This window comes from Ambystoma mexicanum, chromosome 13 (genome assembly GCF_040938575.1).
Source record: "Ambystoma mexicanum isolate Mex_15411 chromosome 13, UKY_AmexF1_1, whole genome shotgun sequence".
Lineage (NCBI taxonomy): Eukaryota > Metazoa > Chordata > Amphibia > Caudata > Ambystomatidae > Ambystoma > Ambystoma mexicanum.
This window is the reverse complement of record NC_090938.1, coordinates 715,721,144-715,748,370: the sequence shown is the minus strand read 5'-3', so window position 1 is coordinate 715,748,370 and position 27,227 is coordinate 715,721,144. Positions and strand designations below refer to the sequence as shown.

Genomic DNA, 27,227 nt, shown 5'->3' with positions numbered 1-27,227 from the left:
TAAGTCCTGTGAGAAACCAGAAGGTGTCTCACCCGCTAGTCCCCGGGGATCTGTCATCTTGGTGCCGAGGACACGGCCATAGCTTTTGGATCCAGTTCCTGGGGGTGGACCAGTGCGGGAGGATCACCTGGGTGAGGGGTCTTCGGGTAGTGGGACACCGGATGGTGAGACGCGGTATCCCTTCCCCGTAACACCTTTACCCCATCCTACCAGGAAGGATACTTGGGGACCCTTTCCCTTCTCCAACTCATTCACACGGACAGCCCGCTTTGGTAGAAAACAGACTCACACCGAGCAGTGTCCCTAACATGTCCCGCTAGTATGGTCATGCAATTACTGACAATCACTCACACCTGACTTCCATTAAACTTCCCCATATGGATAAAAGATGGAGCACGGGAACACACTCTGAGCGAGGCAAAGCACACAAAGGTACAGCAGTTTCGAGTTGGCAGCTGAACGAGGGGAGAAAGATGGCAAACCAAGAAGGGTTTGTACGAAGATAATTACTCTTAACCTTTTCTGCAAGACACCATTACTTTCAAGAAACCTTCGAGGCAGAAAGCAGAAGGCCAGGAAACCGTACTGGAGAATCCTGCATTGTGTGTCGGGGTTACCGAAGGCGCCCCTACATAACTGATCAAGGCGGGGAGCAGCAGCATCCGCCATGGTATCGTCCTTGGCTCCAAGAACAAAGAAATGCCAGAAAGATCAACATCGCCGGTGAGACAAAGTTGTAAACGGCAACATTGTATAACGAGCGCTGAAACGAACATTGTTAAACGCGTGTGATAAAAGACGCGAGTAAAGCTAACTGCTGATGAATGTTTGAACTTGAGAAGGAAGGATAGGCTACCGTTGACAGAGTGGTCTGGCACCGTGAATGTGCTCAATCGAAGGTCTCTGTAAGGTATCCCACCAAGAGAAATCAAAGTAGAAGATTGATGAGAACAATTGTGTGAAGTGAATCGAAGTGGTCCTGCAACCATTTAAGCAAAACCCATTGCACATTCGAAAGTCTTTGATTTTGATACTAAGAAGATCCAAGCCCGAACGAGGGAGATCCACATCAAGAGGGTTCAAGCGTGAACGAGGGAGACCAAGTGTGAACATTGTGATTAAAGGGATCTCAGCCGGAAGGAGGGAAACCCATGATGAACATTGAAAGCGAGATCCTTTGCATGTGAAAATCCTAATAGGAATGAAACTTTGAGATTTGTTTGTTACAACAGATCCTCTGCAGTAAAAGACTGTTATCTGAAAAGAGGCTTTAGCAGAAGGCCCTCATGTCTGTGGTTAGAACTGTATCCTCATGGCTGAGAAACGAGAGTGTGTACGAAGCTCGAATGTGAGACCTTGCCCCGTGCAGAAAACATGGGGAAGGGAAGCCAACTGCCCATCCGTCCTGACATATTATTTCTTGAACACTTTTCTTTTGTATACAGCATTGTCCCACACCCTTTTGTATTTAGAAATAAGGATTGGCAATAGGTTTATTTGTATAGACCCCTTTATTTTGACAGAGACTTGACTTGCTGCCATCCTTAGATTTAGGCTTCGATAGGCGTTCAACCAACCCATTTGAAGTTCAATAAACACCCTTGAACTGCGATCACTTGTGTCTGTCTTCACGGTTTCATACCATGCGTTCCTTACAGCCGCCATTTTTTTGAGTCCTTAGGACTCAATGGGGTCTTTTTGGTGCAATTACCACGGCGGTAATTGCGCTGAAAATGGACGGAAAGTTGGCACATTTATCTCCAGCTCAGAGCTGGAGGTGAATCCTCTGAGTTTTCCCCAAACTCTGGATTGGGTGGAGCAGTAATGCAGTAATAGGTAACCTATAGTGCAAACCATTAAAATTGCACAGCACGTACTACTTGCACAGCACGTACTACTTGCATGCAAGTGCTAGAGTGAGTGGTGCTCTCGCTGTGCAATTAGGACGGGGAAGAAAAGGGCCCCTTCGTGTTTCCAGTGACAAAACGGCCTCCTCTTATCCTGCTATGCGGGTTCCCTTCGCGGCTCGTTACAGGTATTGCAGCACCGGCCCGCCTAAACATCACATCACTTGATCTGAGAGGGGCCAGTATATACTCACCAGCCAGTCAGGGCTCTTGGATACTATGTCAGCACGGCCCACATTCCTTCCCCCTTCTGCTGCCTCCAAGCACCGGAGCGGCTCAGCCCGGGCAGTGCCATGCTCTTCAGGAGGACGAGTCTTCAATTGGTATTTTACTTGCACGTATGTGTGTTGCGTGTATCTAGTGCCACATTGGAGCTTTCCTTGTTCAGTGAGCTTTCTCCTGTTCCGTACTGCACTAGGTGCAGATCGACCCTCCGGCATCAGTACTGCCCTGGTCTACTAAAAAATTTGAATTCAGCACCAAAGCCGAGCCGTGGCATTTTGCCCTCAGCACAATCTACAGTGCCACTTGTTACGATGAACAAGTTTGTTGCCAAGTTATTCACCTCATTACATCATCAGTTGCAGCCACCCTATGGCCCTCGGCAGGTTTCAATGGGGGTTAGTTTAGGGGTAACTGTTCCCATTGAGCACCCTCATTCACCCATACATTATATGTATTCGTTCAGTATTAGTCATCTTTTTCTACCCTCCCTTTTGTATGTTAAAATACTGGTGCCCAAACAGGGCAATATCAGTCTGTGATTGATGAACATCGTTGAGAGGTTGATTCATTAGTTTGACAGAAACCACTATAAAGTGAATGACTAGAGCACGTGACTGAATCACTGACTGAGAAGTGTCAGCGTGTCCTGCTCCCAAGACCCAGGCCCAGAAAAAAAGTGTGACGTATGCAGAGTGTGTAAGAGAGGGTGACAGCGTGACTGCATAACAGAGGAGAGGGACACACAGAAAGGGATACAAACAGAGAGTGAAACACGAAGAGACACCTAGAAAGTTAGATAAATGGAGAACTACAAAACTATAGAGGGACCCAGAAAGTGGGCTTGATAGATATGTGTGGCGGAGCCCTGGCATGGCCCTGGCACACGGGCAATATTTAGATCCTGCTGGGCCGAGAGGCAGCCCACCTACACTGTAATGAAGTCCCTTGCCTGGTTCAGGTGCCACCCTCAAGACAGTGGATGTTGGGCCCCGGGGACAGCATGGGGAAGAGCTCCTCGTCACCCCCTCTTGGTGCCCGTCATGTGGTGGCGTTGTCAATCACAGCGCTTCACCACAGTTGTGAGGGTCTGCGCTCTCCCCACCCTACCAGCGCAGTGGGGTGGGCAGCACTAAACGCCCTCCCACCTGAGAGAGCCTAAAGATCCCTCTGAGCAGACCCAAAGTTCCAGCAAGACAGCAGCCGTCATCCCCTTTACTAGAAGTGATTTCTCTTCCCTGGTAGCAGGTTTGTGGATAACAGCTATGCCCAGTACATCAAAAGGAGCAATTTCACACCATGTGCAGGACCTGTGGGAGGCGGGCGGGGGGGGGGGGGGGGGGGGGTGGAACTCTCCGTCTTTCAGGTAAATATTAATCAGCAACTTCCCGAATGCTAAACATTGAGCACTGGCAGCAAAGCCACTCCCAGCGAGGTATTATCACGCCTGGGATACAATGTTTTCCATTCCCCACGTGCCTGCTGTAAAAATGGACCCACAGTATCCACCAACTCTGTCCAGTGTGTTTCCAACATCTAAGTGAAATAAAGGGAGCACCAGAGACCCCCGCTCAGTGCAGGCAGCACCAGGGAGGGTCAGAGGAGAAAGGCTATCCAAGTGGTGAAAAGGCCAGTTAAGGGCTAGTGCAGTCCCTTGATATGATATGATAGGTTATTTATAAAGTGCTTAATACCCAGAGGTTTCTAAGCACGGACCCGGGGATCGAACCTGTGGTGCTCCGTCTCATCTTGATTCCAAGGCGAGCGCGTTGCCCCTGAGCTATCCTCCCAAGACAAATCGGTCCCAGGTGCACGCAGAGGCAACAGCCAATCCCAGCCCGTAACCAACTACAATCCACAAATGTAGACCCTCACTGGAGGTCCCTTAGGGGGGACGTGGGGGCACATAATGAATGCAGGTGGGTTGCAGAAGCCGAGGGCTATCATTTGGAAACTGCTGAATAGTGTAGAGCGGTGGCAGATGCAAAGGCTTGAGTTGAAGAAGTAGGCGGGGCCATCACAGGGGGAGAGGGGGCAGACTGAGGTTTTGGGGAGTCAAGAAGTTGGAGGAGGTGATACCAGAGCACTAGAGGACGGGCAGATTTAGTGAGAGTTAAAGGAGTGATACAGGAGGTGATATCTGAATAGTATGGTTGCCGTGAAGAACTCAGGGTGCAAGAGAAGGTGGCGAGACCCGAGGAGGAGGAGGTGAAATCAGAGGAGGAAGGACACAGCGGAGGTGACATCAGGGGAAGAATGCGATGCAGAGGAAGTGGTGGAAAGAAAGCCACAATGCGGCAAAGTGCCCGCCTTGGAAGCGAGACGACACGGAGCCACACGGGTTCGATCCCCGGGTCCGTGCTTAGAAACCTCTGGGTATTTAGCGCGTTACAAATAACCTATCATACGATGGTGGCATGGAGGAGGTTGGAAGTGCGGCATCACACGGAGATACCCCAGAGCCCAGAGAAGGAGGAGGATTAGAGGTGGTACAATGGGTGAAGACCCCAGATCAGACCATGCAGTAGTGCTACGCGAGGGCACAAGAAATGCATTCGTGGCATTTTTAAGAATAATTGAAGAAGAGATTTTGGAACTTTAGTGATTTTTTGTGATTGTAGATGTGATTGATTACTGTTGGTATATTTTGTTTATTATGTACCTTTTGATTTGAATAGTGTTTGTATTTGATATATGTAAACGTATGATACAAGAAAGATGAGATCAGGGGGAGAGGCAAGGAACAGAGGAGAAGAGGGAATAGCCAAGGCCGGCAGGTTCTGTCAGGCATGGCCCATCCTAGATTGAACCAGATGGTGGGAGCAGGACCGCGCTGGGGCCGGGGAGATAAACGAGGCGTAGATATAGAAAGCGGTGCAAACCCGGGTAAATCCCCGGGATCCCTTTCTATTCTTCCTGCCAGCTGGGCCTGCTCACCTGTCCGTCATCTATCCTAATAGAACCACTTCATTCCATGTAGTGCTGAAGCCGCCTCAGAACTGTTTGACATTCCAAGAGCTTGTCTCCTATCATTCCCAGTGTTCATTACTTGAGCCATTAGGAGTGTCCTGCAAGGATGGTATTATTTTGCTTTACGAAGAGAGAGATTTGTGAGATCATGCTGAGCCGCCTCAAGGACCGGCTGGAGTAATCTCACCGGCGCGCCGGCCAAGAAGCGGTAGATCGGCCCCCGGCGGCTTCAGCTGCTGATCCAAGAGCAGCAGTGGAAGTAATCCGAGTGTGGAACATGACTTCTCACCAGGCGGGTTCCTTTAGTGTGGGACCCTGGAAAGCGTGGACAAGGCAGGGGGTCTGGCAGCCCCCTGTGAACTGTATGCAATGGAAAGCGTGTTTCAGAGGCCATGAAGGCCTAGATTCCTGCACCCCGAGCAGGAGACTTTGGATGAGGAAAAGAACCTGATTGCACTGGAGGGAACAACCGGACTCCGTTCAAGGGAACAGCCTGACTCCTGTGTATATTCTGGGCAGTTCCTATCTTGGTTGCACTTAGGGAGGGAACAGCCTGACTCCTGTGTATTTTGGGGAGTTCCTATCTTGGTTGCACTTAGGGAGGGAGCAGCCTGACTCCTGTGTATTCTGGGGAGTTCCTATCTTGATTGCACCTAGGGAGGGAACAGCCTGACTCCTGTGTATTCTGGGGAGTTCCTATCTTGGTTGCACTTAGGGAGGGAACAGCCTGACTCCTGTGTATTCTGGGGAGTTCGTATCTTGGTTGAATTTAGTGAGGGAGCAGCCTGACTCGTGTGTATTTTGGGGAGTTCCTATCTTGGTTGCACTTAGGGAGGGAGCAGCCTGACTCCTGTGTATTCTGGGCAGTTCCTATCTTGGTTGCACTTAGGGAGGGAGCAGCCTGACTCCTGTGTATTCTGGGGAGTTCCTATCTTGGTTGCACTTAGGGAGGGAGCAGCCTGACTCCTGTGTATTCTGGGGAGTTCCTATCTTGGTTGCACTTAGGGAGGGAGCAGCCTGACTCGTGTGTATTTTGGGGAGGTCCTATCTTGGTTGCACTTAGGGAGGGAGCAGCCTGACTCCTGTGTATTCTGGGGAGTTCCTATCTTGGTTGCACTTAGGGAGGGAGCAGCCTGACTCCTGTGTATTCTGGGGAGTTCCTATCTTGGTTGCACTTAGGGAGGGAACAGCCTGATTCCTGTGTATTCTGGGAAGTTCCTATCTTGGTTGCACTTAGGGAGGGAGCAGCCTGACTCGTGTGTATTTTGGGGAGTTCCTATCTTGATTGCACCTAGGGAGGGAACAGCCTGACTCCTGTGTATTCTGGGGAGTTCGTATCTTGGTTGAATTTAGTGAGGGAGCAGTCTGACTCGTGTGTATTTTGGGGAGTTCCTATCTTGGTTGCACTTAGGGAGGGAGCAGCCTGACTCCTGTGTATTCTGGGCAGTTCCTATCTTGGTTGCACTTAGGGAGGGAGCAGCCTGACTCCTGTGTATTTTGGGGAGTTCCTATCTTGGTTGCACTTAGGGAGGGAGCAGCCTGACTCCTGTGTATTCTGGGGAGTTCCTATCTTGGTTGCACTTAGGGAGGGAGCAGCCTGACTCGTGTGTATTTTGGGGAGTTCCTATCTTGGTTGCACTTAGGGAGGGAGCAGCCTGACTCCTGTGTATTCTGGGCAGTTCCTATCTTGGTTGCACTTAGGGAGGGAGCAGCCTGACTCCTGTGTATTTTGGGCAGTTCCTATCTTGGTTGCACTTAGGGAGGGAGCAGCCTGACTCCTGTGTATTCTGGGGAGTTCCTATCTTGGTTGCACTTAGGGAGGGAGCAGCCTGACTCGTGTGTATTTTGGGGAGTTCCTATCTTGGTTGCACTTAGGGAGGGAACAGCCTGACTCCTGTGTATTCTGGGGAGTTCCTATCTTGGTTGCACTTAGGGAGGGAACAGCCTGATTCCTGTGTATTCTGGGAAGTTCCTATCTTGGTTGCACTTAGGGAGGGAGCAGCCTGACTCATGTGTATTTTGGGGAGTTCCTATCTTGATGGCACTTAGGGAGGGAACTCCTGTGTATTTTGGGGAGTTCCTATCTTGATGGCACTTAGGGAGGGAGCATCTTCTTTGAGGTGCCCATTCTCATGACAAATCCCCTAGTGAAGATGGTAAACTCTCCCCTATGTTTCTTGATCTCAGGCGCCCTCTGCCCCAAAGCCTAGACTTTTCTCCATTTAAATCTTAACAGGTGTTATAACATAACAGAACACAAGAATGGTGTCTTTCCTTTTACATAGAAAACACATTGACACTGGCATAATATTACGCAATCACACAATTTGACAGAGATAGCACCCCGCATGTTCACGTGGTAGCAAGCTGACCAAGGCTCTGACAATAGTCACGTTCCCCTGGGGCCCTCTGGCCCTTGATTAGTATGTTCTGGGCCCGTTTGTTGCCAGTTCGGACCTCATTGGAGCCAGCGCGTTAGGGGGGGGTGCTTCTGATGAGGCATGGGTATTTTTCTGCATAATCCATGAATGGCGCCCAGGTGTTCAGAAAATAATTCAGGTTTTCTGTCCGAATAGCCGGTGCTTTTTTTATTCGGCAGCACGTTGACCACCATAAGGGGAGCGAGGGACCATCTACGTTTTTCCAGAGCCTGGCCATTGCAACTTTCGCGGCTGGTAGGAGATGTGTGCAAAGCCGCAATATCTTCCCTGATAATGGGTATTCCCCCCTGTGTCACCCAAGAGGTGTCTTTCCTTTTAAAAAGCTATACCACTAGGACACAGGATGCACAAAGCAGTGATAACCCAGGATACTGAGCAGAACTCATGGATGCCGCGTCTGCGGTGTTTCCAACGGCGGGGATTCGTGGGGAGACTGGCATGCCAGTGTAGGGTGCAGCGCCCGACACAGGAACTTTGTGTCCTTCCTGGGCGAGAAAGCACCTCCCACCTGGATGCTGGCCAGAGGAGCATGAGGGTGAGCACAGGGGAGGTGGCAGCCCTGGCACAGTGTGGATGACTCACTGGGTGTGTGCGTGCTGGGTAAAAGCAAACCTTTATATCTGCAGAGTAACCCTTTCAGTGCCAATACAGTTATTAGTCATAGAATCTTTTAAAACTCATGTATCAAGAATTTACCTTAACCATATGGAGGATTGAGGGGGGGTGGTGTGTGTGTGTGTGTGTGTGCGTGTGCGTGTGCGTGCGTACGTACACGCCAATGACAAGGCCTGAGTTGCAGAGGGAGGTTGGGCTCTGGGACACCCAGGGCCATTGGGATGGTAAAGGCCGCAAAAATGTCTTTTAAACAAAATATAATATATATATATATATATTGACCTTCTATTTTAAATATTCTGTGCAATTTGCCTTCAACCCCCTTCCAAAATGTTCTCTGCAACTCAGGTGGACGCGTTCTCGTTGTAGCCCACAAATCGGAAATGTGTGCCATGTCAACCCTTCTAATGTCTTGTCAATTGCCCAGCACATGGAAACTGGCCAGCGGGAATGCATTCTACCCCCGGGGGCACCTGTAATTAACCAAAGCTCAGGCCAAAGGCCACGAGGCGTTCCTGCGCCGGGACAGGAACCCTTAACATGCCACATGGTATCCTCAAGACCTGCACTTTGTGCACGCAGCTGGCACACATTTTGGAATTGCCCCTTGTTTGCGCTTTAACATGCGGAGTGGCTGCATGGAGTGGCTGCATGGAGGGGCAGCATGGAGTGGCAGCATGGAGTGCCAGCATGTGAGAATGCAACATTTTACATGTTTTACTGAAAAACAAAAGGGCCACAAGGCGTCCATTCCTTTGAGGGGGGCCCTATCCCCCACCCCCGCAGCAAGCTTGCTCAGCATAACCCCCAGCCTCCCAGAGCCAGCACGGTGGGAAGTGCTTTAGAAATGTGCAGTTCTGTGTTGCTTGGCTTTTTTTTGTGCAAATATATTACTTCGATTTGAAATATTCTGTTTGATTTCCCTTGAACCCCTGCCCCATTTTCTCTGCAACGTAGGTTGAAGCTGTGCGGTTGGCATTTTGGGAACATAGCTAGCCACTTCCGGTGTGCCTATAGAGTGCATCTCTGGCATAGACGCGCCCACGGAACACGCTAGCGCCCAGAAGGTGAAACCTGGCCTAACCCCCCCCCCCCCCCACTCCCTCCCCGCCCATGCGTTGCTAGTCCAGAGAGGGTGGCACAGGTGTGCCTGTCGGGGGCGGTGAGAGGGGGAACCAGGAATACTTCATCCCCCCTTAACCAATGAACGTGCCAGCAGCACTGCACAGCCCAGAGTACACCATGAACGTACGGCACTGAGACTGGCTGGCATAGGCTTGTTGCCAATGCCGAGCCCTGCAGGTTGCCACATCAGCCTGCAGCTGTACAACACATGCGGCAAAAGATCCCTGGCAAGGCTGGCGGCAGGAGCTGGCGCCAGCAGAAGCGACAACCAAGCCGGTAAATACAATAAATAAATAAATAAATAAGCGCGCCGCTAGCAGAGGAGTCTGGGCGTTAAGAGAAAGGACCATTATACGTGTAATCCGCACATCCTGGTTTTAGACACACGGCAGGGCCTGGTTCACAGAGCGTTTTCCTATGGGATTGCTTCGTTATAACGCGCTTCTCTAGCTGTTGTCACACCGCGCAGGACTCTTGAAATCTAGGCATTCAGCCACACTTTGAAGATTGGCTGCAAAACATATAACCTACTAACAAAAAAGCTCACATTTTCTGCGTTCTTAAATCACTCAAAAAACTCACACAACCACCTTTCGCACTGCAAGCCGCATGCACTTCAACACGTAAGCCGCACCAACAGCACACGAGAGCTGACATCGCGCCAATACCCGCACCAAAGCTCTTTGCACGGAGTATACCGAGCTGAAGCTGCCAACAGAACACCACTCCTCTCACTATCCTACTCCCTCATCAGCCTACTAACCCACCCCGCCTTCTCGCTTGCAGATCCGCCAGAGCGCCTGGGGACCATCACCGTTGGTGACGGTGCACAGTACAAATACATTTAACATTCTCTGAATCCGGGCCACAGAGTTCTTTGGAATGGCCACCCCCCATACTTCCCTCAACTATCATATGTTGCCAGATTTCCTCTACTCGCCTCCATCTTCGCTCAGCAATGCCCCGTCAGTTAGTTAGGGACACATCAACGCGAACACTCTCCCATTGCACTAATGGTGATACATGTACATTGTTTTGCAGAGCCCACAGCTGCAGTCAGCTGCATTGGGATCACTGGACGCAATATGAGCTGAGTGTGACTGTGTTTTTTTTACGCGCAGCATTCACTGGGCGGCGTCTGTTCACTGATGACTGCTCAGCTAGGGTGACCAGACGTCCCGGTTTTGCCGGGAGTGTCCCGGAATTTGGTGCTCTGTCCCCCTTTCTCAAGATTATGTTCCCATTGGAAACTGCACTGGTCCCGATTTTTGGTAGTAGGTCTTCACAGCTGGCAGGCAGGAATGCATATTCTCACACAGAAGAAATGCTGCATTTTACAATTTAAGATAGTGTTAGATTGTGATAAATTAATTATAATATGTGTTTCTTTGAACAGTAACACTTAAACCCCCTTCTCCTCCAAACGCTACTGAAGTGCAGTGGCTTGACAGCCACTTTCTAGAGTTAATAATAATAATAATAAGTTAAGTTAGTCCTACTTTTATGTTAGTTGCCCTGTCCCAGGTTTTTAGTTTTTAAATCTGGTCACCCTACTGCTCACCCCTATTCTGCAGTGCACTGCTTGATTGTGTAATGCTGAGCCATCCGCCACACATGTCATGCTGCCAGGGCGCCAAGACTTCTCCAGCTTCCTGTAGTGGAACGTCCCGAGACCCCACTTTCCCATGATTCCAACCCTTGTCATCTATTCCACGTCCATCCTGGGTCTGGCCACTCTTGGAACTCTGGGTTGGCACGCCCAGTTTACTCTGCAGGTTTTTGTTTTGCGTAGAGTGACCAGCTGTCCCAGTTTTGCTGGGACTGTCCCGTAATTTGGAGCTCTGTTCCCCTTTGTCAAGATCATTTTTCCAAAGGAAACTGCCATGGTGCCAGTTTTTGGTAGTAGGTCTTCATAGCTGGCAGACACAGCTCGCACAGAAGAAATGCTGCCTTTTACAACTTAAGATAGTGTTGGTTTGTGATAAATTAATTTATGTGTTTATTTTAACAGTAACACTTAAACCCCCTTCTCTCCAACCGCTTTTAGTCCTAACTTTATGTTAGTCGGCCCTGTCTCGATTTTTACTTTTTGAATCTGGTCGCCCTAGTTTTGCGGCACTTCTCAGATAATATAAGCCTTCATGCTTCAAGGGCGTTTAAGCACATCTGGACTCTAACACGCAGGCAGCCCTGCACCGTAGTTAGTAATAGCTTATATATTAAGCTCCCTCAGGTAAACGCCCCTTTAGCCACAGACACCTTTGGACTTCTCACTTTCAGCAGTATTCGGTCATGCTCCACACTTTTTGGAGTTTCACGCGTCCGCGCTTCCACACTCGCTACCCATCACCTCTCTCACTTATTCGTTTCCCTTACTCAGTCTCCCTTTTATTGGGTATAGGCACGTGCGCAGTCTGCCTCATTTCGGACAAGTGCATGCGCTCTGCGATTGTCCCAGCATACAAGCTTTGTAACATAACATAACTTCTGCCAGAGTAAGCAAGCACACACCACCAATTGTGTACCTTAAGGCCCTGATTCATGGAACGTTTTCCTATGGGATTGCGCCATTATAAAACACTTCCATTAATCGGGACATATGACTATGTAGAGTAGAGGGTGGATTTGGCACAGTTGAAGGCTTTCGTGCTGGGGAATGATCTGCTGGGCCATGCCAATTGGGTTTCCAGCCTGGCTACAATACAGGGGACTGATACCCTTCAGGTCGTGGACGATGGCGACGGCATGCTGCATGGCGCGGTGCCCGTTTGATGGTTTTGCTTGATATCTTAGACGCCTTCTACACGTTTGACCATGGGTCCTTACACGCCAGCCTTTCTCAACCTATGGGTCCAGTCAGTAGCGGGGGTGGGGGATCCAGGCTTTCCCCCCACACATTTTTGTCCCATGCTTTTCAATCTGTTGGTTTGCATGTGTGCTGCTATGCACCAGTATACGGATGACACCTGTTGTAACTGCGTATTATATCCAGGAATAATCTACGTCTCCTAGAAGGGCTTCTCTTGGGTGATCACGAATTGGATGGCTCCACTTTCGCTCCTCAGAAGGAAGTGCTCCACTGTGCTGCCAGGTTTGTGGTTCAGGCTAGGAAATTCGATCTGTCCGGCCCAGTGCTAAAATGGCGGCATTTGCTAGGTTGCCCAGTGCTAAAATGGCCGCAATTGATAGCTTGCCCAGTGCTAAAATGGCCGCACTTGATAGCTTGCGCAGTGCTAAAATGGCTGCACTTGATACCTTTGAAACCAGGATCACTTTCAAGGTATCTTTGGCTTACACCACTCCTAAGTGGGTGCACGGGGTCCATTCATCAACTCCCAAGTTATCTGGATCCAAGGCTCAAAATGTGCTCTCGCCACTAGCCATTGGCCAGTAATAATTGATTCTTGGAAAGTAAGTAATGCTGTGATGTGTGCAACCTTTGGCTCTCAAAGTATTTTACAACCTCTGCCCCCAGAAGCCCTAGCCAGCATAGTCAACAGTGAAATATCATGGGAGTTGTCTTCCAAAATATCTGCTGACTCACAGGAATGCAGACCCTTGCTGTATGGTGTGGTTTGCACCATTCCATTGTTGAAAGTATGTTTTATTGTGAAATTGCACCCACGTTGTGACATGTGTTCTCTCTTCCTAGGTGCCCAGGGAGGTTCGGTCGCCCGAGCACTCTTGCAAAGCCCTGAGTTTGCAGTGAGAGCCATTACCCGGGATGTCAGCCGCCCGGCAGCTGTGGCCCTTCGTGACCTGGGGGCCACAGTGGTGAAAGGAGACTTTGACAGCGAGAAGAGTGTGGAAGAGGTCCTACAGGGGGTCCATGGGGCCTTTTTGGTGACCAACTACTATGATCATTTCAGCCAGGAGAAAGAGGTCCTCCAGGTGAGAAGCGACCGGCTGGCATTAGCCGACATGCAGTGTGCCGACATTGGCCCAAAGATGAATGCATAAAAGACCCTCCTAAAATCCCCACAGATTGAACACCATGCTCTACTAGAGTTTACGCTTTTCAGAAATTGGGGAGGGCCACGTTACAAATGAGTACTTGCTGATAATGAGGATCAGTGGGGAGGGTTATCCCAGGCTACAAATCTTGGATCTATGTAATCCTTGATATCCCCACACATTTTCCTGCAATTACATGTGGGGGGGAGACCCCCCTGCACCCCCCTCCCCCATGCGCCCATATATTTTTGTATGACCCCATACCCCCCTCCCGAAATGTGCTTTTCGAAATTCGGTATTTTCATGTTCGAAGTTTTCTTCGGCTCAGTAATTGACTCGTCACAGTACTTACTTCCCGAGGGTAATTGCAATTGCATGTACAGAAAACCACCAGGCCCGATGAGCTTCGTCACATGCCTCGAAGAACATATACCTGACTTCTCACTCGGAACCCTGCTTTGCAATCATGTTGCAGTATCATGTTCGCAGACAGTTTAAGGAGGGGGTGGTAAGAAGGGATCCAAGGGATGTGACCAGGAAGAGGAAAACTAGGTGCCCAGGAAGAGGAAAACTGGGTGCCCAGGAAGAGGAAAACTGGGTGACCAGGAAGAGGAAAACTGGGGGACCAGGAAGAGGAAAACTGGGTGACCAGGAAGAGGAAAACTGGGTGACCAGGAAGAGGAAAACTAGGTGACCAGGAAGAGGAAAACTGGGGGACCAGGAAGAGGAAAACTAGGTGACCAGGAAGAGGAAAACTGGGTGACCAGGAAGAGGAAAACTGGGGGACCAGGAAGAGGAAAACTAGGTGACCAGGAAGAGAGAAAACTAGGCGTAAAGTAATTCTTCCGTAACTAATCCGAGCCCTTCCTCATCACTGTCCTCACTTTGAGGACCAACCAAACATGTTTTGGTCACCGTTCACATCTTCTACAAATTGATTGATTTTCAGAAAGTCTAAATTGTTAATTAATACGTTGTATTTGCCTCTGAGCATACCATGTGTCTTGTTGAGTGCCTGGAAGCTGCACTCTTTAGCTCATTGGCATTATACAAAGGTTGTAACATTTGTTGGGTATTGGCACGCATGACCTGAGCGGGAGCCCAGCCCACCACTGCTCCTGGGCTGCAAAGGAACGTCTATCGTGGGCCTCGTTTGAGGAACTGGAGTCAGAAGGAGCTCTAGCCGGCTTAACCAGACTTCCCCATGGCCATGCCGGAAGAGAGGTGCAGACAAGCACTAGGCACAGAAGATCACTGAGAGCGAAAGATCGGGCACACATGGCCTCCATGGACCGCGAGCCATCAAGCCTTCATGAAGCACTGAAACCAACCAGACGATGGGCAGCCCTAACCAAGGCCACCACCAGCTGGTCCCACCCAAGAGCCAGGCAACCTTTAAAACCAACAGTAACAGGTCCATGTAGTTGAGGCCCTAGGACCACTGGTCAGAAGAGCACATCCACAACCCCAATTTGGACTGACCAAGAATGGTGCCCCAATGCCTAAAGCGTTAAGCAGCTCCAATGGCAGACGACACGCGGCACTACAAAATATCCCATAATAACAGGAAGGGTGCAGAACACACTGTTTGGTCGACCGAGAAAAAAGACATGTGTGAGTGTGTGACAGACGCATGCGTGCCCTAGAAGCACTTGCAGAGTATACTGGGACAACCAGTGCGTGCAATACAGGAAACTAAAATGTATGAGTAAGACTCAAAATCCCTTAGGCACATACCCCCCCCAATACAGACTGAATAATATGCAGGGCTTTAAGTGGGACTTAAATTCGGGAGATGGGGTGGCTGGAAAGGGGGCGTGCCCTCATTGTTGTGGGTGTGGCTTCCATGAGGGGCGGTTGACTTAGGTAAGGGCCTCCTGACCCAAACAATACATTACAAAGTCCTGCAAACATGTACTTTGGGCCACCCTACATGATCTCATGTCTTGTTTGCATACTATAAATAAAACTCCCTCTGGTTTAGTTTCCAAATAATCTGCTGTCTGTAAATACATCCTCCTAGCAAACTAGGAGTCTTGTATACCAATTTCGAGAGAGTTTGATTTTGGGAGTCAGCTGCAGCTCTCTGCTTTAGCACGCCGACCGCTTCTCTTCGTGCATTTCCGTCACAACATTCCTACTGACAGACTAAAATCACTTGTGGCACTCTGGGGAGTGGGAGACTGAAGGAGCTCCAGCAGTGCCCTGCCTCAAGGACAGCTTCTATAGACTGTCGGAGTTCCAGCCTGGTTAGCCCTGGCCCACTTAAAGCCCTGATAATCAAGCCATGGGCTACCAAGTGTTGTAAGCACACAGCAAGAGTAAGAAGCACATTTGACTTTGAAGAGATTGTTTTAAGAGGTGCGTCCAATACAAAATTCTCTGACACATGTGTTAACTTTCAGCTAGAGAAATGCACAGACTATGTTCCATTTTTGGTCTGGCTGGGGTGAGTGTTGCTTGCTGCCAGAGCTGATGACGATACATTTCAGAGAAGGACGCTGGTGTCAAGCGGCCTCATGTTTAACCATTGCAACTCTGTTAAAGGAGGGGCCATTTTGTAGTAGAAAGTTCAGTTTAAATGGACGAGTCGTTGGGTAACCATCCTTTTAAGGGCTTATTTAGCTCTGTGTTTCTTGGTACATCATGTGTTTACACTTCTTTTTGCTGCATTATCAGGCGTGTAGATCAAGTATAGTCATTGTGACTTTACAGCTTGTTTTGCGATTGGAATAGGACCATCTCAAAACACGCTGTCAAGCGACCATAGTTAATTAAATAGTCTGTAACATGAGGTAATTACTTTTAACACATTTTTTTAAACTCAGTGTTTGCCTTTTAACATGACATGGTCTCGGAGACTGATCCTGACCACTGCCATTAATATCTGATTTCTTGTGAGGACACCTGCATGTTGTCAGTGGCACTGCCCCTTTTTTCTCTATATATCTCTTCTTCTAATTAAAAAAAAAAGCCTGCAGTTCTACTGATGGCCAACAGATGTCCTCACAGGAAATCACCTGTGATCAGGGGTTGACTGGGAACCAAAAGAGGCCCTGGAAATGTTTAAAGTGGCACAATGTTATGCCATGTGAGCAGGCACTACCCCTCTAAGTAGGCGTTGGGGGTTGATTGTCCAAGAAAATGTGGGAAATAAATACATTGAATTTTAATTTAAAGCACATGTGCACCTAAATAGTCATTAAAATAAAGTTTAACATAACTAAGAAATAGATATAAAACATGTGATAAGAGTGAGGCGTCACAAATGATTAACTTTAAAGGGAGGAGGATGGATGTATGGGGGGCAGCTCGGAGAGGGTTTAGAGGAGCAGAAAAACAGGTTACCCACGGACATGGCCAAAGTTCCCTGCTGGCCAGCGCAGCATCACATGTCCTCCCGCCGTTCCCTGCTACGTGAAGCTGTGATGCGCTAGGCACATGAAGCGCTCTTGCTCACTCAACATGGCCCCAGCAGGTTTCTTTTTCACACAACTTTGTGGCAGTTGAACAAGCCGGCTCAGCCTGGAGCTTTTAATCGCCCGGGCCTTCGTGCAGCATGACGCCCACTCCATGTCCTTGCTCAAATGCGCTTGTTTATCCATCCCCGGGAAAGTACTGTAGCCCACGTTGTACAGGACGGCAAGGCTGGCATACAACTGGGGAGCAGCACATAACAGTTGAATGGCTTTAAGGTTTTCATAAGGTTGAACATATCTTACTCCTGTATGGCCTTCAATGAGAATAGCGGGGAGGTGTCAGGAGAGGGTGAGGGGGCGGGGGTACGAGTATTGGTAAGTGAGTTTTTAGTGGTTTGGATTTTTGTTTGGAGTGTATTCAGCTTGTTACGCATGGCTGTTTGTAGTTCATCACACCATGCCCTATCTTCGGTGAAGTTCTGGGAGTCGGGTGGGGGTCTCTAGCTCTCTGAAGATAGAGAAAATGTCTTTCGGGTTGGACCTTGCATCGTAGATTCTGGATTCGAAAGATTTGGCTTTGGCGTGCGTGATTGCCTTCCTGTACTCTTTTTTGAGCGAGAGTTGAAGTCAAGTTTGTCTTTGTCAGAGTGGGAGTTTTGCCAGTGTGCTAGAGCGTCCCGTTTATCCGTGCAGAGTTTGAGGAGGTCCGGGGTGAAGCAGGCATTAGAATGGCTGGTGGGTTTCGTTTTGCGAGATTTGAGTGGGGCAATGGAGATGACTGCTGATTTGATTGCGATGTCAGTGGAGAAAGGGGGTCTGGAAGCTGGACTCTGGAGGAAGGGTAGTAACCTTTCTTTAGTAAGTTGCGGGAGCTTCTTGCGAGGGCTGGAGGTAGGGGGGGAGCAGAGGTACTGGTGGTGGGAATGCCAAATGTGATAATATGGTGGTCAGACCAGGGGGTGGGGCTATTGCCTGTGATGAAGAGAGGACAGTTATTTTGGCCGATCCAATCCAGAGTTCTGCCTAGAGTATGGGTCGGGTCCGAGATAGTGTTACTGAACCCTAAGGGCTGAGTTGAGCGATTAGCTGCTGGATCTTTGGTGTCATTAAGGCCTAGGTTAATGTCACTAAGTAAGATGACTTTGGTGGGTTTCTTACGTTGTCTTGCGCACCAGAACAGCAAGCTCTGGTCTAGAACCCACCCAGTCCCTGCCATATCACACCCTCAAACTAGTCAAATTAGGAACAGCAGAGTGGGTGAACGCTCACACCCCACCATCTCCCAGAGACCCAACAAGAACCTCTCCTATGCGAAACCAGGCCCATCGCACAACACCACCTGGCCAGGATGTAAGGCCCATACTGCCCAGCCCCCCCAAGCGTATCCAGACATTGCCTGATAGCCCAAAAGGTCAACCCTACTAGGGAAGGCCCTGTTAGGTTCCAGGACATCATGCCACTGACTCCCACACATCTAATCATGAACTCATCACTGGCCCCCAACAAGATGGACTCACCCTCCAATCTTCAAGCAGGGGCCCTGATCAGTGCCAGATCCATACCCATACATGCCCTTGACATAAATGACCTCATCAGCACCCACAAGCTAGATTTCTTGGCCCTCTCTGAAAATGGTTGCACCCATCTGCCGGCCCAGCACTATCACTTGCCATCCCCGGAGGCTATATCATATTCAGGATCGACAGGCCATCCGCCAGAGGTGGTGGGCTCACACTGACTGCCAAAGAGTCCATCTCCATTAGACACGCCACAATACCCGTAGCAGGCAACTGTGACCTCCTCTCTGCTAAGTTGACCCTGTCACACACTGACACCATGACCATCTTTGTTGTCTACCGACCCCCGGGCCACATCCTTACTTTTGAAGAGGATCTCACACACGCTGTGGGAGCTAACATCAAGCCCTCCACTAGAACTATCCTTTTAGGGAACCTTAACCTGGGTCACAAAGACCTGTCGGACTCACAGGCACCACAGTAGTCAACTCACTCCGTAAACCTTGGCTTTTGACACTGTGTCCAGAGCCCCACCCACATAAATGGCCACACGCTAGATTGGGTAGCTGACCTCAACTGCTAGTTAACCATCCTTGCTAACGCGCCCTGCCAATGGAATGACCACCATATAGTCTCCTTCTCCACCTCGCCCCTTGGGATTACTACACATGCTCGTCCCTCCTTGCCCCCAGCTTGGACACGCAGCTCACAGAATCTCACGAGGGATAGCATTGCGCCTCTACTGCAAACTCGCCAACCCCAGCACTCCAATGACCTCGTCCGCACTAGCTGATATTTACAAAAGCACTCTATCGTCTGCAGTAAACGCAGTTGCCTCACTAGCTCCTAGAAAACCTAAAAAAGTCAAACGTGCCAATTCATGGTACACCCCAGAACTCACCGAGCTGCATAAATCGAAACGCCTGGCTGAAGCCAATTGGAAGAAAACACCCTGAGCACTCCTTAAAATGGCAGCAAAACATTACAAACAAGCCATCATTTCAGGCAAATCATCCATCTATAATCAGAGAATTGGCAATGTGAAATCCAATATGAGTGAGATTTTAACTATCCTGAGGGAATTAGAATCCCCCGCTACCACCCCCGCCCTCATCATCGTCAAAGATGAGGCATGATGCTCCAAAATCCAAATAGCAATGCTGGAGAAGACTGAGACCCTGCACAAAAGAATCTGCCACAAGCTATCCTTGATCAAATCTACTGACACTCCCCTGTCCCTACGACACCCAGTGACCACCCCGGAAACCAACCATCCCCCATTATTCCTCTTTACCACTGTCACCCACTCAGAAGCAGCCCCGATTCTCAAAAGCCTGAAACCCTCCAGATGCAAAGACAACATTTGCCCTGCATCCATTATTAAGGACTGTGTGGACGAACTGATCCGACTTAGCACCAAATTAATTGATGCCTCATTCTCTGCAGGTCTTGTGCCAGCCAACCATAAGGAAGCATGGGTACTCCCTCTGATCAAACAACCACCTTGATCTGGAAGTCCCTAACAACTATTGGCCCATCAGCACTGTCCCTTTTCTCTTAAAAATCCTGGACAGAGCTGCATATCAACAATCCAACAATTTCTGGAAACCTGTCATATCCTGGGCATACGACGATCTGGTTTCCGACTGGGCCACGGCACGGAATCTGCCCTGCTTGAGCTAGAAAAACAGCTGGATGAGATCAAAGATCAGGGAAACTCTGCCTTCATCTTTCTCCTGGATATCTCAGCTGCGTTCGATCTGGTTGATCACCAGATCCTCTGCCAACACCTGACCATCGCAGCATGCTTCTCACCCGGGTGGTTTCCTTCTTGGAGGGAAGATCTATGAGTATTCTTTGAGGCAGGCGCCCCAGCATAGTCCCCCAGGGCTCCTGTGTGTCCTCAACGCTCTACAACATATTCACCAAACCCCTCTTCGATCTACTCGATTCCACTGCCATATCCTACACTTTGTGCCGACGACACTCAAATCCTCCTACCCCTGTCTTGCAACTACCTAGAAGACACCTGTGCATTAAACAATGTTTACGCCATAATACAGGCCTGATGGCCACCCACCCACCACCTCTGCCTTAATGATGATAAGACAGAGCTCCTCCTGGTGGGGCTGCCGGCCACAATCAAGAATCTTGATGCTCAATACACCTCCTTCTGCATTGACGGCATACACATCCCTGTCTCATCTTCAGTGAGACATTCACAAGGCAAGTGAATGCTATTGCCTCGTCTTCAACACACACTACTAAACTGATTGATGTCACCAGGCCCTTCTTCTCTCAAGACAGCTGTCGCGCGATTGCCCGCGCAGTTATAGGATCAAATCTGGACTACTGCGATTCCCTATTTGCTGGCACCTCTTGCCAGCTCCTTGCAAAGCTACAGTTTCCGAGCTGCCTTGAATATCCCAAGATGCGAACATATCTCGCTGCCAGGAAAAATGTCCACTGGCTCCCAATCAAAAAAGGGCATTATCTTTAAGTCGCTAGCCACCATCCACACATGTTTGTCCAACTCTGCCCCCCTTACCGTACCCAGAAAATCCTCAGGGATCAGTCCAGCAGACCTCGCAGAACAGCCCACTGTAACATGCTACTGCAACCAAAATACACATGGTGGTACCAGCTTCCCAACCTTTGCAGTAAAACAGTGGAACTCCCCCCCTTGCCCGCCCCACTGCCTCCCCATCCCTGAGAGTGGAGAAATCATGTTTGGTATTCAGGAGATCACTAAACACCTGGCTATTTGCATAACTACACACAGTCTGATGCTCTAATTTAGCCGACTTTATATAAAATAAATAAACTCTTGGCATACACGAAATTCCAGTTTATAAATATATGTGCACATGTATACGCTTTCATGCCTGTCCCCTCCACCATTTGGTGTTCCAGACGGGGCTTAGATCCTGCCCTTTGCTGGCAGATTTACTTCCATAATAATCCACCAAATAACATAATAAAGAGAAACACTTCAGGAAATTCAAGTTGACCAGTTCTACCAAAACTAATTGCAACATTGGGCTACATGGACATAGGAACATACACGACCAACATAACAAGAAACAAAGCATAACCCATGAATAGTGCACAAAGCCATAAGCAGCAGCTGGATTGGGCACAAACCTATGCAAATTCCCAGGCACAACCAGAGGTGGAGCAGGGGGCGCGGGAAGCACAGTGCGCCACATTCCGAGTTGGCCGGTCTGGTAAAATAGTGCTGGTATTCGTGGATACCGGCACTTTACCGAACTGGCCGACCAGCTGGCGGTAAGCCAAGCGCCCAACCAGCAAAAAAAGCCCTCCGTGCCGGTGCTGGTAAGGACGGCAAATCCCCTTATGGAGTCCCAATGCCTCCGGACTGAGTGCTGGACACAGTGCTAGCATTTGCTGGTATCCCGGCAGCTCGGCAAAGTAACAATGAGGCCCAGTATCCTTATTTATTGCAGGGGTCATAATTGAGCATGATGGAAGCCGTCCTCTGGTTCGTGCCCATATACGGTTAAACACTATTTTAAAATCGCACTGTGGATATTTGAAATTCCCCCAAATGATCACAGTTTGTATAGACTAGCGAGTACTCCATCGGGCGACCAATAGTGGCCAGCAGGATGCAGTCTCCGTGTGATCCCTTCTTGCCAGCTTCACACTGCCTATGGGTTATTTATACACAGCCACTCCCTTTCAGCGGCGGGCGGGGCTTTCTGTAAATCCTCAATCTGCGCCCCCCCCCCCCAGTTTGGATAGAGAAGCTTTGGGCGCCATTCCCTCACCTCTCAAGACTCCAGGTCGATACATGGTTTTGTAGTGTGAGATCGATTTTCCGTCTGATGTTCATTTCTTTGCATAGGTCTTAGAAAAGAAAAAGGAAACCGCTGCTAGCTGCTACCGTGTTGACAGGGGTGTTGCTAGGTCTGGAAAAGGTGCTGGGCTATGCTAATGTCGGGACTGTCGGGACTCCAAGATAGCTAGTCTTTTGGTTGTAGCCCCTGATCTTCTATCCATGCTACAACGAAAAGAGCCATGGCTTTACCCCACCCCCCCCCCCCCCCGCACCCCCAGAGCCTCCCTAGCGACGACTCTGTTTGTCGATCCATATTACCTCTAAAAGCTGTTACCCCAAGTTTGCAAAATAGCTTTTTAGTTCTCGGTTTTCCCGATGGGAGTCTGTAGGTTCGGCGCGCGCCATTTGATCTCACTAATTTCTTTCCAGCATGGTCAGGTTCTCTCCAGTGTCTCCCCCAGCCATTGTCTTCAGGCTGGAGGTACAGGTTGAAAGCCCTGCTTTGGCCTCATTCATGCATTAATAGGATGGGGCAAAGGACGATGATGGGTTCCCCGCTCTTGACGGTGTATGAATCAATGCTAGCGCTTCAGTTCAGATATTACATTGCCAATGAATCTTTTGCCCTCTGCCTTGGCATATTTTAAAACCAGCGACTCATGTTTAGTGTTGTTTCCCCATCTCCAAAACTCTGATTCAAAAAGAACAATCTCATTAAGTGTAAGTGTAGGGGTTTGACCCACCAGCTCCTGGGAGTAAATGCCCACAGCCTGGGAGGCTTCTCGCAGATGTAGCATCCACTGTGCTTAGTGATAGGATGCTTCAAACACTGATGCATTTCCAGACTTGCAAGCACCCCAATTTCACCAGTCACTGATCATGGGTGATGGCGGAAAGGAGGAGTAATCACACATACACAAACACCCCAGGAAACGGGCAATGCCACCCAGGAGTCACCGTGCAGCATCCAGTAGAGTAAAGCACCCTCTGCAGTTTCCAGGATCTGCAGTGCTTGAATTGCTGAGACAGGGGAGGTCCAAATTGAGCTCTGATTACATTGGAAGGAGGGTGTGGGTGCGGAAAACTGTCTGAAGCTGCACATTGCCCCATAGCAGTAACAACCAAGGTGAATTGAGCTCTGATTATAATAACACATTGTTGATAGTTGTAGGACATGACAGAAGAGCATAGCCATTTATTTTCTTCTAAACCACTCCAGTGCGCTCTGCTGGCATCCAGTTAATTTATACTTGCAGATTATGTTTTTCTTTGATTTCAGACTTCATTTTCTATGGCATCTGCCAGTTATGTTTGAGGTTTCTTTTCTTGGCTCGTGCATCATTGAGCAGTTCATAATATAGTGTTAGTAATCGGACTGTACCGGGGGATAAACGGCCCAGCTCGGGCCGTTAACGATGGGACCTGACCGATTACACCTGGTATAGACTGTGAAATGCGTTACTAACGTTATTAGCACCCCTTGTTACCAAAGCTGTAACCCGGGGTGCTAAAAAATAATAAGCATTTTCATTCATGCAGTTGGACGCCGTGTGCATCCCGTTCAATGAATGAGAATACTTTTCCAAGATGGCCGCCATGGATGTAGAAGGTAGGGCTCTGTACGTAGCCCCTCTTCCATTTCCATGGTGGCCTCAAAGCGAATAGAAGGGAAGCTGTTGCGGCAGCGGCAGGCACCGCTGCCGCCACAATCGGCTAAGTCAGGCTGGAGAGGGGGGTGGGGGGCTTGAGAATATTTTTTTTAAAGGGGACAGAGGGTGGGGTCAAGATGTAAGATGGCGGTCCGGGGCGGCAGGAACCTGATTGGCTGCTCCCCCAGCCCTGCGTGCTAACAGTAAATTGATGTTTTTGACATTTAGTCTGCTAAAGTAGGACGCTGCACGCAGACAAAGATTTGTGTAAGAAAGCCAGGCAGCTACTAACAGATTAGAATTGGAAGGAATTTTGTCTCATTCCGCCCTTCTCCTTATTTATTGGCTTTCACGCCATTCGTTTCTTGTGGGAGAGGGGTAAAAGGGAGAGGGGATAGAATGGAGAGGCTCCAAGATAGCACCTTGCCCAGGATGCTAAGTGACCAGCTGTGCTTTTCTGCTATCCCTCTGCAGCCTGGCTTAGGCTGTGTAGCACAGACCCTGCATTATCAGCCCATTCTTACTTGAAGCTAGTGACTGGATGCCACTACTGTTTAACACAATAGCTTCCTTTCTCCCACAGGGCAAAATGGTGGCAGACACAGCGAAGCGCTTGGGCCTAAAGCACGTGATCTACAGTGGGCTCGAGAATGTGAAAGCCCTGACGGGTGGCAAGCTGGAGGTGGCACACTTCGATGGCAAGGGGACGGCCGAGCAGTACTTCTGGGGCACGGGGGTGCCGATGAGCAGCGTTCGAGTCAGCTTTTACTATGAGAACTTCCTGACAGCCATGAAGCCGGTGAAGGCGTCGGATGGCGACCATTACAACTTGAGTAGGTTGTGCACTGTGTGTGGGACGTAGAATGATGGCGAGTCTGTTGCACATGGGCCTGGGCCATTTATTGCACACATTAGTGGAACAGCCTGTGCACACGGGCCAAAGTGCATGAAGGAAGACATTTTCATAGTGTTAATAGAGACATTGCGGAGGCGGGATATTCTGACAATAATTATGTTTACAGAAAACCGTTGTATGGGGCATAAAGTAATTTATGTTGTTGGAGAATTAGAGCTTATTCAAATGAATTTCTGTTCTTATGTTTTTTTAAAAAAATGTATATATTTTATTAGTGTATGCTGTTAAAGTGGTATTCTTGTCTTTGGCTATTTCTGGAGCTAATTGTATGTTATTGTTGTAATACACATTTTGTTCACCTGGAAGATGAACTTGAAGTCTTAATATTTTATGCATAAGGCAACCGCTCTCTCTAGTGGTGATAACAGGTGTAGCAGGTAGTTTCTTCTGCACAACTTCAGGGCTTATGGTTGTATGCGTAAGGCAATAGCTGCCCCCACCCCCATAGTGTTAGTTATAAGTGAAGCGAGCGCATGACAGCTTCAGACAAACATACATCTGGCCTTTTATTATATAGTATTATGATATGATGATGCTGGAGTATGCCAGCTCCTACTTGACCCAGCAAGAATAATCTGGATACATTTTGTATTTCTATTTAACCTTCATACTGAAGGGTTGGCCATGCCATACGGTTGTAAATTATGTCTTCTACTATCACTATCACCCAACCTTTTCCAGAACATGTTAAAGTGATCTTAATGTGCTGACACCGCCTGCAACAGGTAAACACACATTAGGAAAATTACAGCCAGATTACGAGTGGTGGTAAGTGGTGTTAGTCCCCATTTATTGGAGACCATAGGACTCGACGAAGATTTCGGCAACATTAACAGCGGTGCTAATTCCGCCAGAAGGCAATTCAGACGATTTGGCCTTTTCTTTGCCTGTAAAGTAGAGGAATTAGTTCACACATTCTGCTGGAGGTTTTTCCTCCACCATACCTCCAAACCCATAGTTCGGTGGTGTGGTAATGCGAAGGTAACGCAGTGGTCGCTCCATCATCACTGCATTACGACCGTTTTTGTCCACACCGCCAAACTCATAATGAGGCCCATTAAGCGTTATGAATGAAAATGCCTCCCTTCAATATCATGTGGGTGGAGTGGATGGGTAGTGGAGCACCAGATGGCCAATCCGTGATCGGCACACGCTGCGGGTGGCAGGGCTTGTCTCCAAGGCGACAGATGCAGCTTTCCTTATCCATAGTGGTCACCGATGAGTTTAGGTGCTTTCCATTCTCATGTTGACATGAAGACCGCTCACCTCCCGGCACTCGAATCTCTCAGCATCTGGGGGTTTACTGTTGGGGAGCAGAAGACCAGTCCATCAATGTGTATCGCTGATATTTATATGCAGGCAATGGAAGAACAGTAGCAAGGACGATGTTGCTTTCATCCCTGCGGGCCATCTGTTTTACTCCCTCCTAATACCCAATGTCTCTGCATCTTTTTCCACCAGTGCTTCCGATGGGTGACATTCCAATGGACGGGATATCCGTGGCGGACATTGGACAAGCCGTGGCCAGCATCTTCCAGTGCCCCAAGGATTTCGTGGGGAAGGCCATCGGGCTGAGCGCTGAGCGTCTGACTGCCCAGCAGTACGCAGAGAAGCTGTCCCAGCACTCGGGGAAGAAAGTAGTGGATTGCAAGGTAGCGTGCCCACAACTTCAATAGTAGAGTAAAACAGAGTGTTCCCAAATGTATGGTGCAATCGGATTCAAACACGGAGGTAAGATATTAGCCAAGTGTACACTCCGTGAGCGTCTTGACTCACATGAGGTTGTAGCCTCTTCGCTCATACAGACAGGCCAGGTTAGTTGGGTGGACAATGATTGACTGCCCAAGCTATGCGGGATTCCCTATAGGCGTCAGTAGATGAGGGCATGTCACCACCAAGCTGGTCATGATCAACCACATGCCTTCCCTCGGCCGCTACTCTGCTTCACGCCTAGAAACTAAGGGCCTGATTTACAAAAAATGTTTTAACATGGGAAAGTCTCATTGAAAACATGTGTAAACCGGTATCCAGTGCATGGACAACCACACCATCAAACACCAAACAATCAAATTCTTTCCATCGAAATATCATTCCATAGAATGGCCATTTCGTTGAATAAAATTTGATGGATCCATCGAAATGTAATGTTAAGATTAGGGTTAGATTAGGGTTTGGGTTGGGTTAGGGTTGGGGCTAGGGTTAGATTAAGGGCTACATTAGGGTTAGGGCTAGGGTTATTTTAAGGGTTACATTAGGGTTAGGGTTGGGGGTTAGAGTTGGGGCTAGGGTTATAGTAAGGGTTACATCAGGGTTAGGGTTGGGTTTAGGGTTAGATTAAGGGTTATGTTAGGGTTAGGGTTGGGGCTAGGGATAGGGTTAGGGTTGGGGCTAGGGTTATATTGAGGGTTACATTAGGCTTAGGGTTAGGGCTAGGGTTAGTTTAAGGGTTACATTAGGTTTAGGGTTGGGGGTTAGGGTTGGGGCTAGGGTTAGAGTAAGGGTTACATTAGGGTTAGGGTTGTGTTTAGGGTTAGATTAAGGGTTATGTTAGGGTTAGGGTTAGGGTTGGGGCTAGGGATAGGGTTAGGGTTGGGGCTAGGGTTATATTGAGGGTTATATTAGGATTAGGGTTAGGGTTAGATTAAGGGTTACGTTAGGGTTGTGGTGAGCGTGGCGGTTGGTGGGGTTGG

General features: G+C 49.0%; 1 protein-coding gene across 1 annotated transcript in view; it reads left to right on the top strand.

Moving 5' to 3' along the window:
• Positions 1–27,227, top strand: part of LOC138521780 (nmrA-like family domain-containing protein 1) — a 71,458-nt gene that overhangs the window by 34,394 nt on the left and 9,837 nt on the right. The window contains exons 2-4 of the mRNA XM_069634854.1: positions 12,933–13,171; positions 24,205–24,454; positions 25,999–26,189. Of these exons, the coding sequence (XP_069490955.1) occupies positions 12,933–13,171; positions 24,205–24,454; positions 25,999–26,189 (680 nt within the window). The remainder of the gene's footprint in view (positions 1–12,932; positions 13,172–24,204; positions 24,455–25,998; positions 26,190–27,227) is intronic.